This window comes from Hyla sarda, chromosome 1, assembly GCF_029499605.1.
Source record: "Hyla sarda isolate aHylSar1 chromosome 1, aHylSar1.hap1, whole genome shotgun sequence".
Classification (NCBI taxonomy): domain Eukaryota; kingdom Metazoa; phylum Chordata; class Amphibia; order Anura; family Hylidae; genus Hyla; species Hyla sarda.
The window spans coordinates 208,314,601-208,332,276 of NC_079189.1; the positions used below are offsets into that span (position 1 = coordinate 208,314,601).

At 42.0% G+C, this 17,676-nt stretch overlaps 1 protein-coding gene across 9 annotated transcripts in view; it reads right to left on the reverse strand.

Moving 5' to 3' along the window:
• Positions 1-1,160: 1,160 nt before the first annotated feature.
• HERC3 (HECT and RLD domain containing E3 ubiquitin protein ligase 3) overlaps positions 1,161-17,676 on the reverse strand; it is a 179,786-nt gene continuing 163,270 nt past the window's right edge. For 8 of the 9 annotated variants that reach the window (XM_056567731.1, XM_056567706.1, XM_056567715.1 and 5 more), the window contains 6 exons: positions 16,818-16,984; positions 10,492-10,558; positions 5,208-5,290; positions 4,159-4,342; positions 3,577-3,679; positions 1,161-2,117 (listed from right to left, as the gene is read on the reverse strand). In XM_056567731.1, the coding sequence (XP_056423706.1) occupies positions 1,909-2,117; positions 3,577-3,679; positions 4,159-4,342; positions 5,208-5,290; positions 10,492-10,558; positions 16,818-16,984 (813 nt within the window). In that variant the 3' untranslated portion in view covers positions 1,161-1,908. The remainder of the gene's footprint in view (positions 2,118-3,576; positions 3,680-4,158; positions 4,343-5,207; positions 5,291-10,491; positions 10,559-16,817; positions 16,985-17,676) is intronic. The other variant, XM_056567765.1, reaches the window with a different exon arrangement.

Sequence of the window (17,676 nt, forward strand, 5' to 3'; positions counted from 1 at the left end):
CAGCCCCCGCTCTGTCATCCTCCACACTCCTCAGCCCCCCAGTCATCCTCCACACTCCTCAGCCCCCCAGTCATCCTCCACACTCCTCAGCCCCCCCGTCATCTTCCACACTCCTCAACCCCCCCTATCATCCTCCACACTCCTCAGCCTCCCCCCTGTCATCCTCCACATTCCTCAGCCCCCCCAGCCCCTCTGTCATCCTCCACTCTCCTCAGCCCCCCCTCAGTCATCCTCCACTCCTCAGCCCTCCCGCCTCCATCATCCTTCACACTCTTAGCCCCTCTGTCATCCTTCACACTCTTCAGCAGCACCCCCCCATAATCCTTTACACTCTTCAGCAGCACCCCCCATAATCCTTTACACTCCTCAGCGCCCCAGTCATCCTCAAACACTCCTCAGCAGCCCCCCATCATCCTTCACACTCCTCAGTGCCCCCCCATCATCCTCCTCACTCCTCAGTGTCCCCCCATCATCCCCCTCACTCCTCAGTGCCCCCCCATCATCCCCCTCACTCCTCAGTGCCCCCCCATCATCCCCCTCACTCCTTAGTGCCCCCCATCATCCTCCACACTCCTCAGCAGCCCCCCCATCATCCTTCACACTCCTCAGTGCCCCCCATCATTCTTCACACTCCTCAGTGCCCCCGATCATCCTCCTCACTCCTCAGTGCCCCCTTTCTTTCATTCTCCTCAGTGACCCCCCCATCATCCTCCTCACTCCTCAGTGCCCCCTCCCCCCCCCCATCATCATCCTCCTCACTTCTCAGTGCCCCCCCGGGTAATCCTTTACACTCCTCGGTTCCCCAGCCCCTCTGTCATCCTCCACTCCCCCCTCACCGTGCATTCTTTTTATTAAAAAAAAAAATGGTGACTGGGCCAGAGGATGGGGGTGCTCTGGCAGCAGCGCCAGAACCCCTTCTATTTTAATGTTTGTACATGAAGTGTTGTTTCTACTGCGCTACCCCTAAAAGATCTATTAAGACAATATTATACATGTACATACTTATTTTTTTCTGGGTTTAGGCTTGAGTCTCTATTTTCTAGGCAGACATCTGGCTATTGTAAAAATAAGACAAACATTTCAACTCCAACTTTAAAAAAAAAATTTAAATTTATTAGAAGAACTATACAAAAATTTTTTTTCATCCATTCTTCTTCAGATTCTGGTGAATTATTTCTACCAAGTTAAAACATAAGACCAAAACATTACTGCAAAGAGTGGATGGAGTCTCTACAGGTTTATGGAGAAGAATGCTCACTGATATGAAGATTGGGCCCAAAATAATAGAGACTTGGCATAGGCCCAAGTAATGAGTGGCAATATGGCAATAACCTTTCTCACTTTGCATATTATTGTTTTGTATTTGTACTAAAAATTATTTACAGGATATAAAACAGGAGAATGTGTTCAATTAGAATTGAATCCACTCAACTGGAAGGGCCTTTTATGGAAATGTCCTATCAACAGTTCATGAAATGTAGGCATACATCAGATCAACTAGCATAAAACATACAAACAGTATTTCTTGTGCCTGACCAGGATTATGGGTCTATGGAATAATTCTGTCAGATGACAAGCTGATCGTGATCCTGAGAAAATTTCTTTTTTTGATAACATTACATCAATATATAACGCTATTCACAAAGAAGCAACTAAAATTATGTCAAATGCAAAGAATAAAAACTACAAATAAAACAGCAGAAATCATAACACATATAAAAAGTTATATGTTAGGACATCCACATAGGATTGATTTACAACTTTTTTTTTAACTTGGTTCCTTTACAAAAATAGAAACTGAAGTATTTTTCTGTATACAATGAGTGTATTTTACATTAATATTAAATAAGCCCATACGAGATAAAGTGCAAATAGACTGGGGGAAGCATGGAAACTCAGGGCTAAGGCTTACACTAAGCTGAAGCCTTCATAATGGTCTATGGCTTGGGTGAGTCGTTTCCTGAGGATTTCTTTGCTGCTGTATTTGGGCAAGTCCAAAAGGTTGTAGCACGTGTGAGCTACTGGCAGGTAGTCCTCCCCATTAGATATAGACTGGATGATTATGTGCAAGCTGGACATGCCATAGATAGGAATACGGTCACTGCCTGTGAGAAACACTGAAAAGACAGGTATTCATAGCAATTATTAGAATTGTTTTTTTTTTTGTTTTTTTGACCAAACCATCATTAAAAAAAAAAAGATTTTCATAGATTTTCTTTTTCTGTGATGATTAAAGTGGTCTATAAAATATATATATATATATTTTTTTATATTAGCAAAAGATGCAGAGGACTAGGTATGAACTAGATTTTTTTTTTTAAATTCAGATATTTTTATTAACATTTTCCAAGTTTTCCTACCCTTATTCTATCTCCTGTCTAGGACTGTGAACCTTCTAAATGGTATTTTCTAAACCAAACACCCCATACAGAAGTGATTTTTTCCGATGATTTACACTTCTCATATATACACCCTTAAAGCAAACTATAAATTACACTCGTGTAAGAAAATCATCAACAGTAGGGCCTATCCAGTACTGAGAAATAAGTTTCCTCACTAAATAAAATTTATTTACTAAATAAAGTATTGTTATTCACTACAACCAATCAGGCCCATTATCCAACATATAATTTACCATATATCCTATGTATAATCACTAACACTTTCTCTCAAAATGGAAGTAGAGGGCAATCCCAAATCATGTGTAGTAGAGTAGCATCTGACAGCCAACCAAGAACACGAGGAGTCGAAGTGCAAGCCAAGTCTATTGTAAGACCAGGGTCCTATGAAGTAGAAAGAGTTGTGACAACCTGCTAGCCTAAGAGATCGAGAGCAACAGGGGTTTAAGATAATGTGGTTTTCCAATCCAAACCACTCACTTAAGTAAGAGTTCCATTTTAAAGGGGATATTTCAAATGGTAAGTATGCAGGAGTTCACTATAAAAACACGAGAAGAGGTTTAAATACATAACGACCAACTCCAGCGGAAAGCAAAAATGGACAACTAATGACCTTCATCTGCCCTGCACCTCAGCAGCATGACAAAGTTGCAGGTAACGGTAAGCTTCTCACTCAAAACATGGCATGTTAAATGGGTACTCCTCCCCTAGACATCTTATCCCTTATCCAAAGGATAGGAGATAAGATGTCTGATCGTGGGCAGGCGTGGCTGTGACGTTACGAGCCTCCGCCCCACATCGCCAGTCATCCGGCACGAAGCGAAGTTCGCTCCGTGCACTGGATGTCTGGGGTGAGGCAGCCAAGTCCAGTGTATCTTTATTCAACATACCACAGACAAGCTTATCTACTCCTCTGTGCTGCTCTCTGGCAGTGCTTACAGACCTGTGAGATCAGGTTCAAGAATCCAACACACACACACACACTAGGAACTGGAATATATGAGTGACTTTATCTCCAGGACCATCAGTCCCTCTTAAAGCCCGGTCCTAAACTCCAGTCTTATAATCACTAGTCAATAGGCATCAGTGATCCATACCTCCCATCCACCATTTTACCATCTGCTTGCTTACACTTTCAATTAAATCTGTAAACCATAAAAAATAAACAATAACTTACACAGAAACCTTTTTTTCTTTTCCAGCGAGAATTCATGGAATGTTTCCCAGAACATCCTCACAGTAGGGTGCACAGCTGAGTATTCACCTTTGTATACAGCATTCTGTGAAAGATCCAAGTAAGATCTTGTTGTTAGTCAGGTATGCTTGCTGCAGATTGTTAAGAAATGGCCATAAACAGTCACATTTTAAACAGTTCTATTTATCATCTACTATAGAAAATAAAAATAAACGTGATTCTCCTTAAAGTTTTTAATAAAAAGTGTGTTGCTACCACAATAAAGAAGGCACTTCATAGTGTTGTGCCTATTCCGGATGAGCCTCTTCCTGCTGCAGATGACGAGAGACACATGGGCTGGAGCATACACTACCTTTATTGGAACTGCCTCCCCTTCCAGCTAAAATAGACACACATGCTTTACCAAGTATATGTTTATGGGCAACTCTGGAGAAAAGACTGTTGGTTGAACAAGCTTTCGGCTGAAGTTCTTTAATGAGTATGACAACCACTACATGTCCTTTACCCAATCTATTAATACGACAGGTGATCTGTCTACATTATCATTCTTGTTATAGTCCTCACCTCTTCCAGCTCCTGCCAGTTATAGTTACTACTACCGACAACCATGGCTCTGAGTTCAGATGGCTGAAAGAGCTCCAACACTTTCCCCCCACAAACTTTTAGAAATCCTGTGGAGAATGCTTCATACCATTCTTGTACTGACCGGTTAAAGACATAGTCAACATAAGCATCGACAAATTCTTTCCTACAACACAAAAAGTTATATTAAAAAAAATGTCCATCTGTGATTGACTTTACTCTGACCTCAAGATGATCTTGCTGGATATTTTTTGATCTCCTTCACCACTAGGTTTACATAACTGCAACATGTTCTGCACAGATATGACACTAAAATTTACATTAGATAAATTATGGAGGTTCCTTCAACAACTATGGTACCTATGAAAGTATAGATCATGTGACCACACAACAACAGAAGAATGCTAAAAGATCTGGAAGAAACTAATAACACAAATATGGTGGTTCATCATATGGTTTCATTGATCTTTGAAACAAAAGCATACTAAATTATTACTGCTGTGATTTATGGAGTGTCTGTGGGTGACCATTAAAGGAAACAACCTCCAAAGTATATGCCAGTTTTTCTCATTTTATTCCAAAATATAGCTTGAGTTGGACTATATGCACAACACCCAAAGCCATCCTTGGGCACATCTCAAATTTCTATGACTTGATTTGAAAAAGAGTAAAGCCCTTTTCACATGGGGCAATTATTGCTATCAAGTGCCCTATGTAAAAGACACAGTGATGAGCTGATGATCGCTGGGTCCAAGGGGGCCCTAAAAATCATGTTGGCAACATTTCCCGCTGTAAACAGAAATGTGCTGCTGGCAATGATGAAAGTGAAGGGCTGCACGAACAATGCAGCAATTGGGCCACTTTGCACAGACCATAATGGAGTTCTATAAAGGCTCCTTTTAATGAGCAGTAATCTACTAGAGGAGCCTAAGAACTATCAATATTTCATGTAGATATCTACACATATTAGATTTTAGGACTATTGAATCTACAGTTTTGCAAGGCCAATCGTAAGACAGATAATCAATCACCTGTTATCTTTATTCACAGATCTCTGGTCTCCTCCAGGCACCAAAGGTTTCATTTCAGTCAGCCCATAACTTTCCCTACAGATCTGTAAATACAGATATACATTTGACTTACTGTACAAGAGGAAGTCTAAGACACAAGTGTAACTGAACTGAACTAAATATACGTATGAGAATCTATACATATAAAACTTAATGGGGGAGATTTATCAAAACCTGTCCAGAGGAAAAGTTGACCAATTGCCCATAGCAACCAACCAGATCACTTCTTTCACTTTTCAGAGGCCTTTTTAAAAATGAAAGAAGTGATCTGATTGTTTGCTATGGGACACTCCGCAACTTTTGATAAATCTCCAATGTGTGTATGTATGTATCTATGTTCCAGCACCATGTCCAAACGGCTAAGGCTACTTTCACTATATGCTATGCTATAAAGTTCTTCCGTTTTAAAGAGCCGTTATAATGATCCGTTATGAAAACCCTTAAAAACGGCCGTTACAAAATACCATTAAAGTTTATTGGTTTTTTACATTATCCGTTTTAACCAGTCATAGCCCATTATTAATAACGGACGTTGTTTGTGACGGGAGAAAAAATGGTACATGCACTATATTTCTCCCGTTATTAATAACGGGCTATGACGGGTTAAAACAGATAATGTAAAAATCTCAAAGACTTTAATGGGATTTTGTAACCGGTTTTAATGGTTTTCGTAGTGGAACATTATAACGGCTCTTGAAACAATATCAGCCTTAAGATGAAACTTAACATGAAACTCGGCACACATTTTACTAATATGTCAACAACAAACATAGGATAGCTAATTTAACCTTTACCCCCATTTGCCAGGGTCAGGGTTTTTGTTTAAGCTAAGTTTCTACTTGTTTTTTTGTCCTGCGTTTTTTGGTTTTAAAAAAAAAAAAAAAAAACGCAAGAAAAAAATGCCTGAAAAAACGCCAGTGCAATTTCCTGCGTCTGGTGTTTTTTCTGGCGATTTTTCATTTTTGTGGAAATTGCATTTTTGGCCCCATTTGCATTTTTTTTTTGGTACCCAAAATTTGTTAGGTACCAAAAAAAAAAAAAAAAAGGACGCAGTAGTGATGGAAAAAAAATGTATTTAACAAAATTTTTTTTTTTATAACGAAATTTTAATATTTAACAAAATGTGTGTTTCACTTTTTTTTCTCTCTTTTTTAACATTTTTTAGGTAGTCCTACTACTCCCAACATGGAACACACTATTCCATGATGGGAGTAGTAGTAATAGTACTAATAGACATAACGCCCGATGCGATCGTCCATAAATATAGCAGAGATGCGGTGCCGCTCTATACAGCACTCGCATCTCTGCTCTGTACTCCAGCCAGTGCTGTGAATAGAACATCACTCATTCATATTTTCCGCCCAGAGTGGGGATTGACCGGATGGTTGCAGCCAATCATATGAATGAGTGATGTTCTATTCATTTCACCAGCCGGAGTATAGTGCAGAGATGCGAGCGCTGTATAGAGTCGCTCCACATCTCTGCAATAGAAAGGACGATCACAGCGAATGTAACTCGTGACACCCGCTGTGATCTTTCCTTAACTGCAGGTACTACTACTCCCATCATAGAGCACACTCTGTTCCATGTTGGGAGCTGTAGTACCTGCAGTTAAGGAAAGATCACAGTGGATCACCCCCGCTGTGATCCTCCTGTATAATGTATAGATGCGGGCGGCCGCTCTTCTATGGTGCCCTGCATTGACGTATATATACACCTATTCATATTTCCCGCAGAAAGCTGTGATTGGCTGGAACCATCTGGCTATGAATAGGTGTATATATACGGCAGTGCAGGGGAACATAGAAGAGCGGCCGGCCGCATATTTAAATTATACAGGAGGATCGCAATGGAACCCGGGGCAATCTGTCAATTAGTACAGGTACTACTACTCCCATCATGAAACAGTGTGTGTTCCGTGCTGGGAGTAGTAGTACCACCTAAAAAATTAATAATAAAAAGTGAAAAACACACCCACTACATTTGTATTATTGTCGGCTACATTTTTAGTGCCCTGCCCGCCCACATAAATTGATCCCTGTTTAAAAATATATAAAATTTATGTTATAAAAAAAAGATACATTTAATAAAAAAATGTTTTCCCATTACTACTGTATCTTTTTTATTATTATTTTTTAATGGTACCCTACAAAACTTTATAGGTATAAATGTAAATATAAATGTATAGGTATAAAAAAAAAAAAGTCCAAAAGAGAATAAAAACCGCCTGAAAAAAGACCAAAAGTTAAAACCCACATGGCGTTTTTCTTGGCGTTTTTTTTACTCCCATAGACTTCTATGGGAGAAAAACGCCACGATTTCAGGGAAAAAAACGCCAGTGGCTCAACATGCTAAGATCTTGCAAAACCGATAAGGAGCTTAAAAACGGCAAAAAAAGAGTGAAAAAAACTCCAAAAAGATTTAAAAAATGCCAAACTGAAAAACGCCAAGTGGAAAAAGAATTTTCCAATTTCTCATTGATTTACAGCTAACATCTGGCCGCAGCGTTTTTTGCCCAAAAAAACATCATGCGTTAGAATTGCCATTTTTATTGGCCTCCCCCCCCCCCAAAAACAAAAAAAACCAAGTAGAAACCTAGCCTTTAAGTTCCAAACAAGTCTATGGGAAATATATGTTACTGCATAACTTCCAAAGAGCTGGAGATATTTCGATAATACTTGCTCACATCTTATTTATATGTCCACTAAAAATATAGGCTAGTTAATTTAACCCTTAACTACCCCCATTTGTGAGGGTCGGGGTTTTTGTTTAAAGTCCCATGCAAATCTATGGGAAATGTATGTTCCCGCACAACTTCCGTACGGCTGGAGATATTTCAATAATACCTAGTACACATATTACTTATATGTCAAATAAAAATGTATGCTAGTTAAAGGAGTAGTCCAGTGGTGACTCCGTGGTTTACAACTTATCCCCTATCTTAAGGATAGGGGATAAGTTGCAGATCGCGGGGGGTCCGACCACTGGGGCCCCCCGCGATCTCCTGTACGGAGCCCCGACAGCCCGCGGGAAGGGGGCGTGTCGACCTCCGCACGAAGCGGCGGCCGACGCGCCCCCTCAATACAGCTCTATGGCAGAGCCGAAGCGCTGCCTTCGGCAATCTCCGGCTCTGCCATTGAGATGTATTGAGGGGGCGTGTCGGCCGCCGCCTCGTGCGGGGGTCGACACCCGCTATCTCGGCGGAGAGCCGGGGCCCCGTACAGAGAGATCGCGGGGGGCCCCAGCGGTCGGACCCCCCGCGATCTCAAACTTATCCCCTATCCTTAGGATAGGGGATAAGTTTTTCACCACTGGACTACCCCTTTAAATTAACCCTTACCTACACCCTTATATAAAATATGGGTTTTTGTTTAAAGTCCCATGGAAGTATATGGGACTTCCAGTACCTTACTCCACAAGCTCCGCTCTGCATCTCTTGGTGAATGTGTCAGTCCGGCTTGCAAGCCACACCCCATCTCACAAAGACACACCCACTGTTTAAGCCCCACCCCTTTTATTATCTACCCTTTTTGTGCATCGGTCTGGCTTGCAAATCACGCCCAGTCCCACAAAGCCACGTCCCCTGTTATTTTCAGCTTACAATATCTTCATCACAAATCAGTCCCACCTGAGGACAGGATATGAGGATGGGACATGAGGACAGGATATAAGGATGGGGCATAAGCACAGAATATGAGGTCAGGATATAAGGTCAGGAAATGAGGACGGAATATGAGGTCGGGACATGAGGACGGCATATGAGGTCGGGACATGAGGATGGGGCATAAGGACAGGATATGAGGACGGGATATGAAGTCTGGATATGAGGATGGGGCACGAGGTCTGGATATGAGGATGGGGCACGAGGTCTGGATATGAGGAAGGGGCACGAGGTCTGGATATGAGGAAGGGGCACGAGGTCTGGATATGAGGTAGGGGCACGAGGTCTGGATATGAGGATGGGGCACAAGGACAGGATATGAGGTCGGGATATGAGGATGGGACATAAGGACAGGATATGAGGTCGGGACATGAGGATGGGATATGAGGATGGGGCATAAGGACAGGATATGAGGTCAGGATATGAGGTCGGGATAGGAGGTCGGGATAGGAGGTCGAGATATGAGGACAGGATATGGGGATGGGATATGGAGTTGGGATATGACAACAATACATGAGGATGGGATATGAAGTCAAAAGCTTCCTCCTTTGTTGATTTTCCTGCCGAACAAGGACTAGGAAGGAAAAACAGGGCAATGCCAGGTACTCAGCTAGTGTTATATACAAAGTCTGTTTTATAAAAACTAGTTTCCCTTTCATCATATGAAACTTGTTTGTGGACACTGCATTCACCTTTGCCCAACAGTCTCTCCACTGTTACTATACTTTTTCTCTAAGGCTTTCTGATATGATTTGGAACACAGTTGGAGACAATAATCTCAATGGGGAGGAGTGCTGTACTTGGCTGACTTCGACACAGAAGATAAATGGAGCAACGACGTGCATGTGCATCCTGCCACTCCTGGATCCCTGTCCCTTCAAAGTTTGCTGATGTGTTAGATCGCTCTATGTGACATCATTACAGTGTTCAACATAGACCAAGCTACTTCCAATGCATTTCGGAATGCTTACTGCTTCCTTTGTCAGGGACGGAATGCTTACTGCATCCTGGCGAAGGAAGCAGTAAGCATTTCGAAATACATTGGCAAACTTTGAAGGGACACCAGCAGGGTTGAATCGCCTTTGGCTTGGCAGTTTCCCTGCAGTCCCATTCATCTATTCTACTATTTGCAACCTGAAATAATCTGGAAGAAATCCTTATAACAAACTGATGGAACAAGCGGGCGCAGCAGGAACTGACTTCTCAAAGCAAGGTACTGTGACACACACCAGCAATGAGAAATCGATCAAAGTATTAAGTGATACAACTGACTAGGAAGTGTTACAATGTAGAATTGGACACTATTTATCAGCAAGAATATGTCTTACAATATTTTCTATAATATAACACTTAAAGGTAAAAATATAGTAATAAAGTATAATAGTATAATATTTAGATAAAAAGTAAAATACAGATTAACTCTTACATCTTAGGAGCTCTTCCGAAGAATGAGAATAATGCACCCCTTTGGAAGTTTTATACAGAGCTGTTGCTTTACTTCTAATCTATTGTACAATGTTAAAATACACTTGATATTTAAAACATTCTGTCTATTATGTGTACTATAATCAGATGGCTCCTTACTGTGAAGTTAAGGCAGAATGTATCCTCAACATCTTCTCCAGAGTAGTCTAAGAGTTGTTGAAGGCTCCTAGAGGTAAAAATGTAACAAAAGAAACCATTATCACAAACGTTATAGGCAGGAACTGGTTTGGTATGAAAATGGATTGGTAAAGTCCATGATGGTTCTAAAAGAAAACAAATACCTGGGACTCCCTTGATTATTTATGTTCCTTGTCCTGACCCCGTCAGCCCTGACTAATAATATTTCCCCTAGGACTGTCTAGTCATACACTCAGATGGTGTGAATAAGGTCATGCGTTTCAGGTTTTACTAAGGGTGGCAACACCCAAAACGTGTGGTTACACAATATTTGATAAAATGTAAATCTGCACTGCATTTGATCCGTGCTGGACTTGCTCTCTTCTATGATGATTGAGTGCTGTCCTGCACTATCCGAGTATCTGTAAGGAACCCATTGGGGTGAGCTGAAAACGACTGTGGAACTTTTTTACAAAATTCTACAAGGTAGTAATGCAGTCATACAGATAACACATTGGGGCAGATTTATCAAAACGGAGACAAAAACGTATTTGCCCATAGCAACAAATCACAGCTCAGCTTGTATTTCTTATATTACTCTGGTAAAATAAAAGCTGAGCTGTAACTGGTTTGCTATGGGCAAATAAGACCATTTTAGTCTGATGTACAAGTGCTCACGTGACCAGCATCCATGAATATTCAAATCCAGCCGGAGGGCCTGCCTCCAGCGCGCAATTCAGCGCTGGAAGAAGCCGAACTTCAGAGGGCCCAGGCATCGGCGTGCTGGTACGTATATCGGTCAGAAACCCTGCATCGGTCTCCTGTTTACCCACACTATAACTCGGTGTATCGGGTTTAGTGTGGGTGAACGGGTGACCGTTTCCTTTAAGACTCCAGTGCTGTAAAGCTAGAGTATTAAAGGGATGTTCCATTAAAAAAGGAGATTTTCTGTACTCACCGTAAAATCTCTTTCTCTTAGCCTTCATTGGGGGACACCTATACTGATGGGTATATGCTCTTGCCACTAGGAGGCACTGACGCTAGGAAAAATAAGTTGGCTCCTCCCTGGCAAGATATACCCGCCCACTGGAGGTGAGGTAATCTGTTTTGTCAAAAAGCAGTAGGAGAAGCCAACAAAGACATATGTCCAAATGACCCTGGAAAAGAATCACGGATAAAAGAACCAGAAAAGATCATCCAGACAAAAAATTAAGATATAGGTGGGTGCGGTGTCCCCCAAAGAAGGCTGCGAGAAAGAGATTTTACAGTGAGTACACAAAAAAATCTCCTTTTCTCGGTCGCTCTTGATTGGGGGACACCTATACTGATAGGATGTACCAAAGCAGTCCCTTAGGGTGGGAATAACAACCACTAGAGAAAGGGAACCAGTTCAGAGACCGAACCAACTCATCTGTAGGGTCTACGGACGAGACCCCAGGCCAGAAACAACCGAGGTCCAGAAACTGAGCTCCCTGAAGATCCCCCATGGAGATGGACTAGGACGCCAAAGGAAGGGACCGTCCTTTGCAGAGACTAAACCTTCGGTCAATATAGAGAGACAAGAAAGAGTCAACTAGGAAGCCAGAGGGGCCACAACCATCCTGGAGGGAAGTAGGACATCAACCCCAAGGAACACAGAACCAGACAGAGGGCTAGCCCGGCTGGGAAACAAAAATGGAAAAAAGGGCACATCAAGAGAACCCCATCCAGGATCGACCGATTCAAGAGAACATGGCGGAAAGGCATCAGGGAGAGCAGCGTACACCTGAGCAGAAGGCGAGCACAAAAGGTGGAGACCAGAAAACCACTGGGGAAAAAAAAAAAAGAGATGGAAACCGGCTCAAGAGAGGCCTGGTGCATAAATTAGATGACCCAAAACCCCTGTCCCAGGGGCCTGCAGCAAGCACCTGGAAGGTGAAATCAACTCGACTGGTGTAATCCGGATGACCAAAACGCCCTCCATCTCGGGAGTACATGGACCCCGAAGGAGGAGACAGAAAGTAATAACAGCCAAAAAAGGAACGGAACGCCCTGAAAAGGAGCATCCTGGAACACCGGAGAGACAGACATGGGAACTGGAGGTTCTTGAGTCACTTGGAAGACGTACACGGAAGTAAAAACATCCAAAAAGGAGCAGAAGACCTTGAAAAGGAGCATTCCGGAACCCAGAGCGACTGACATGGGAATTGGAGGTTCCTTACTTCTCCTGGAAGACTCACACCTAAATGGCAGAAAGGAAGCGTGGTAGCAAGGTGCCGTGCGCTGAATATGTCTGCATGAAGCCTGCAACATGTCCCTGATGCACAGACACTAAGGAATGCTCATGCGGCAGCCCTAGGAGCAGCGACGTATGGAGCAGCGTGCTTAAAAGGGCCTGCTAAGGTGCTGAACAGCTCTGAGGCTAGGAGACAAGAGCGGGTCGGGCCAGAAGAACTCCCGCCAGGTTATAGCTTAGGGAGGCCGACGGAGCCGCTCAGATAACAATGCGCCGCCGACCCCCGCAATGGAGAAGGGGCGGAGCAAGACGCCATTAGAGGTGCAATCATCACATCCACCAGCCAAAGGAATGATCCACGGAGTGTGCAAACCTGGGGAGGAGGTGCTGCCTGGCCTACTGGTCCACACGCTCTCAGGGGGAGAAGGGTGGGGCCATGTGCTGCCATAGCCCCCTGAAAAACGGAGAGGAGGCGTTGCCTAGCCTCCTGGTCGCGTGTTGGCTCAGGGGAAGAAGGGCGGCCATATGCTGCCATAACCCTGAACTCCAGCCGGCTGAGCCCCTGCGCGCTGCCGACCCCCGCAGTAGGGGAAAACATAGCTGGCGGAAAGGAGGAACAGCAAGGCTGTTCATAGGTGAGCCAGAAAAGAACGCCTGTGGAGGCAGCCACTGAAAAAGGCCGGCGTCTGTCCTCCACCGGACCTAGTAGCCCCGCAATAAAGGACAGAGTTACGTTTTAGAGAGGGGGAGGAGGGGGGGGGGGATACATTCTTGCCTGCGGACGCCATGCTTTATACTCACCTCAGGCATCTTCAACCAGCTTATGGCCACGTTGCATCATCCCAGGCTAAGATAGCGGGGCAAGCAGGGGCAGTGGGGGACCAGGACCCAGGGTACAACCTCCAGGCGCTGGCCGTTGGCGAGAAGGGGTTAACAGTAAATAACTTGAGTTCTATGCCCCATCATTGCATATGGGGGAACAGTGAGCGCCATGCTCCTGAACCCCACCTGAAAAAGGGAAACAAAAGGGAAGAGAAACCTGACTTAACAGCCCTTACTAGAAAATAATAAAAAAAAAGACCAGGCCTGGGGAGCTCCCAGACCTGTGTCTTGCCTCCTACTGACACTAACTAAAACTGATTACCTCACTTCCAGTGGGTGGGTATATCCTGCCAGGGAGGAGCTGACTTTTTTTATCCAAGTGTCAGCACCTCCTAGTGGCAAGAGCATATACCCATGAGTATAGGTGTCCCCCAATGAAGAGCGTCCGAGAAAACATATTTGTTCATATCAACCAGAAAGTTAAACAGATTTGTAAATTATAGAAGAGTTGGAGAGGCTCTTGTCTGACTACCCACCAAATAAACTCGGGCTACCTAATTAGACACTTATACCCAAGGTGTCAGATTGTAGTTTGTCTGTAGAAATATATATATATTAGGGCTCAGGGTTTGAGACAACTGGACAGGTTGTGTTTCAAGTAATAATTAAATTTATTGATTGTATATAATGTGACAATTGAATATTATTATTGAATATATATTATAATTATAAATTATAATTGAATATTATTTATCTAATTGAATGTCCATGTCATAAACAATACATAGGACGCACGTCACGTGCACTTAAAACACGCATTCTGGAGCATCGATACAACATCAATAAACAAAATGATAAACACCCCTTATCGGCACATTTTAAATCTGTCCACCAAGGTAACCCTAACCTTTTAAGATATACGGCACTACAACTGATACACAAAGATTGGAGGGGAGGGAATTTTATCGGGAAAATGTCTAGGGCAGAATCTCGCAAGATATTCAAATTTGGGTCACTAGCCCCCAAGGGCTTGAATAATGACCTGGAACTGTTCGGCTTTTTGGAATAAAGATGGGTGAGGTCCCTTTGGACAGCCCGTCGGGGTCTGGCTGTACTATCAGCACCCTGACGGACCCTTTATCGGGCCCTTGCCTTTATCCACACAACTCGGGTATTTATATCTCCACTGTCTATAACTTTTGTATTCAACCATATCCATATGCCTTATATACACTATCTAGTCCCTTCTTCTATACTGCAACAGATATACCGACTGTAGAACACTAAGAGTATAGATACTTTTCTTTAGACACCTGGTCTCTAGTAATCCACCATCATCACATTTGCATATTAGGTTCCACCATCACAATTATACTCACAAGCAAAATATATATCCCATTTCACACTACACCAATATTTTAAATATTTGCATCATCATCAATATTTAAACTTTCACATAGTATTCATACTTTTATACAATTGTAAACAGATACTATGATTTTATATTTATGGTCAACAATTGGCACACAATGAATTTACTTTATATATCTCAACATTCCATTCACACAAAAAGACATCACTTTGTAATTCACTCACGTATATTATTTAATACAGGTCTTTTTATTTTATTTTCAATGCATTACACAGCAGACTATATGTAATTCAAGACAGTCCTATTCATTTAGTACTGAGCTCTACTACTTTCATTCATAAATCTAACACAACTATTTTGTTTTGTTTACTTTGTTTACTCTGGATCTGATGTCACTAATTGATAGAGGAGGAGTTAAATGTATAAAATACGATACAGTGACCCCCCGTTTCACTTATTCTTTGCTGCTGAAGAAAGGACTGAGACAGTCCTGAAACGCGTCCAGCGTCCCCCCAATACCTATTGAGACCACCAGTATATTTGCCCTGCTTAAGTCAATAGTAGTCCGATACCAGACAATAAACTGTCAATCACCCGACACCCGGTGAAGGAGACATCCGCGCCTCGCTGCCACGAGGACGCCACCGGCACATGTACGTGCGCATTCGCAGAACCGCTGCGACAACACCACCCGCAACCCACCATCTACCAACATCACCACTGTGGGAGACGGCCGAGTCTCCGGTGATGCTGCCGCTTACCAAGACAGCTACTCAGTGCTAATACACTGCGGGATTACACAGCGCATCAGGAGGAGATCGCAGCATCCCCATGAAGTTCAGCGCATCAGTGTCCGGGAGCGGTGAGATACAAAGTATCATACAAATATGCATGCATATTAACAGTGACTGCACAATAGCTGTTCATGTTGAATATTGTATACAAATATCAAGTTTATCTTCTACTTAAACGTTGAAGTGCTTAAATAGCCGGACTCATCTGAACGGTTGCTACGGGTTACTAACCTTATGGTTGCCATTGGTTACCACAATACCAGAATCGGTCTATATGAGCAGGACTTTTTTATGAGAGGAGATTATCTACCATAGAGGATGGACTAAGACTCTCCCACCCAGATCCCTCTCTATATATATGTTTATGGTGGTCTCTATATTCTTATTTTATATCTTTTATAATTTTTTACAAGTATATTTTTATATTTTATATACTGTACTATACATATGCTATAGTTCTTAATAGTTGGTGCTGCGCCTACACAAGGGCCCTGTGAGACGCAGTTGCTGCTATTTACATTTTATCTAATATTCAATTGTCACATTATATACAATCAATAAATTTAATTATTACTTGAAACACAACCTGTCCAGTTGTCTCAAACCCTGAGCCCTAATATATATATTTCTACAGATTTGTAAATTACTTCTATTAAAAAATCTTAATATTTACAGTACTTCTCAGCTGCTGAAGTTGAGTTCTTCTTTTCTGTCTGACAACAGTGCTCTCTGCTGACACCTCTGTCTGTCTCAGGAACTGTCCAGAGTTGCAGCAAATCCCCATAAAGAACCTCTCCTGCTCTGGACAGTTCCTGAGACAAAGGTGTCAGCAGAGAGCATTGTTGTCAGGCAGAAAAGAGCAACTCAACTTCAGCAGCTGATAAGTACTGGTATGATTAAGATTTTTTTTAAATAGAAGTGATTTACAAATCTGTTTAACTTTCTGGAGCCAGTTGATATATAAAAAATATATATATACACATATATATATATATATATATATATATATATATGTTTTTTCATGGAATACCTCTTTAACCCCTCTGTCCACCTAGAGTAAACCTGTGGTACATTACATGTTTGTCAGATAAATTGATGCACATACCTTCCTTCTGTAGGGGACAGCTCCTTCATATCTTCTAAAGTGGCTGAAACATTCAGAAGCTTCTTATATAGCACCAAAGGAAAGCGAAGGTCAACCACTGTAAAGTTATAGATGGCTAAACCGCAAATAATGCCGATCAGATGGAACCAGTTGTGTTCTACAAAACACTAAAAAGTGTACAATTTTAAAGTAAATATTCATGGTTAAAAAGCAAATGTTGTAAATAACTATTTACTTTCTTGTTTAACTAAATGTACTGCTTCTGTTTACCATCTATTAGTACTCCTAGGTACACAACTTCTTAACTTATCACTAGCTATGCACACGCATGCCAGAAAAATATGTGCTCTGTATTATTCCAACAAGTAGAATAGAGGCTGCTGACTTTACAGATGTACTCTTCACATATAGGTGGGGGTTTATAATTTGCAATTGTATATGCCTTTTATTAAGCTTGTGCTTTCTCCTTAATTCCAGTTTGAATTGAGCAAAATTTACCAAAATGTCACATGATGTATGATGAAATTGCACATTTTTGGTTTGCACGTCACCTTCTGAAGGAAGTTTTGTGACTTAAATAAACAAAAATAAATAAATAAACAAAACCATAATGTTTAAAACACACACAAAAAATTACACCAGAAAACTGGCATGTAAGCCATTATAAATCCCCCCATACTTTGTAAAGCTAAGGTTATGATGCCCCCTAATTATATGTGACTCATAGAAGCAGGAGTTTTGCTGGTCAGACACTACACTATCATTTAGGCTTTTAACCCAAATGACTACAGACTTTATTAGTTCAACCATTCTGTGAGCCATTCTGAATCTTTCAGTGGCCAGACAACAAGAACTCCCA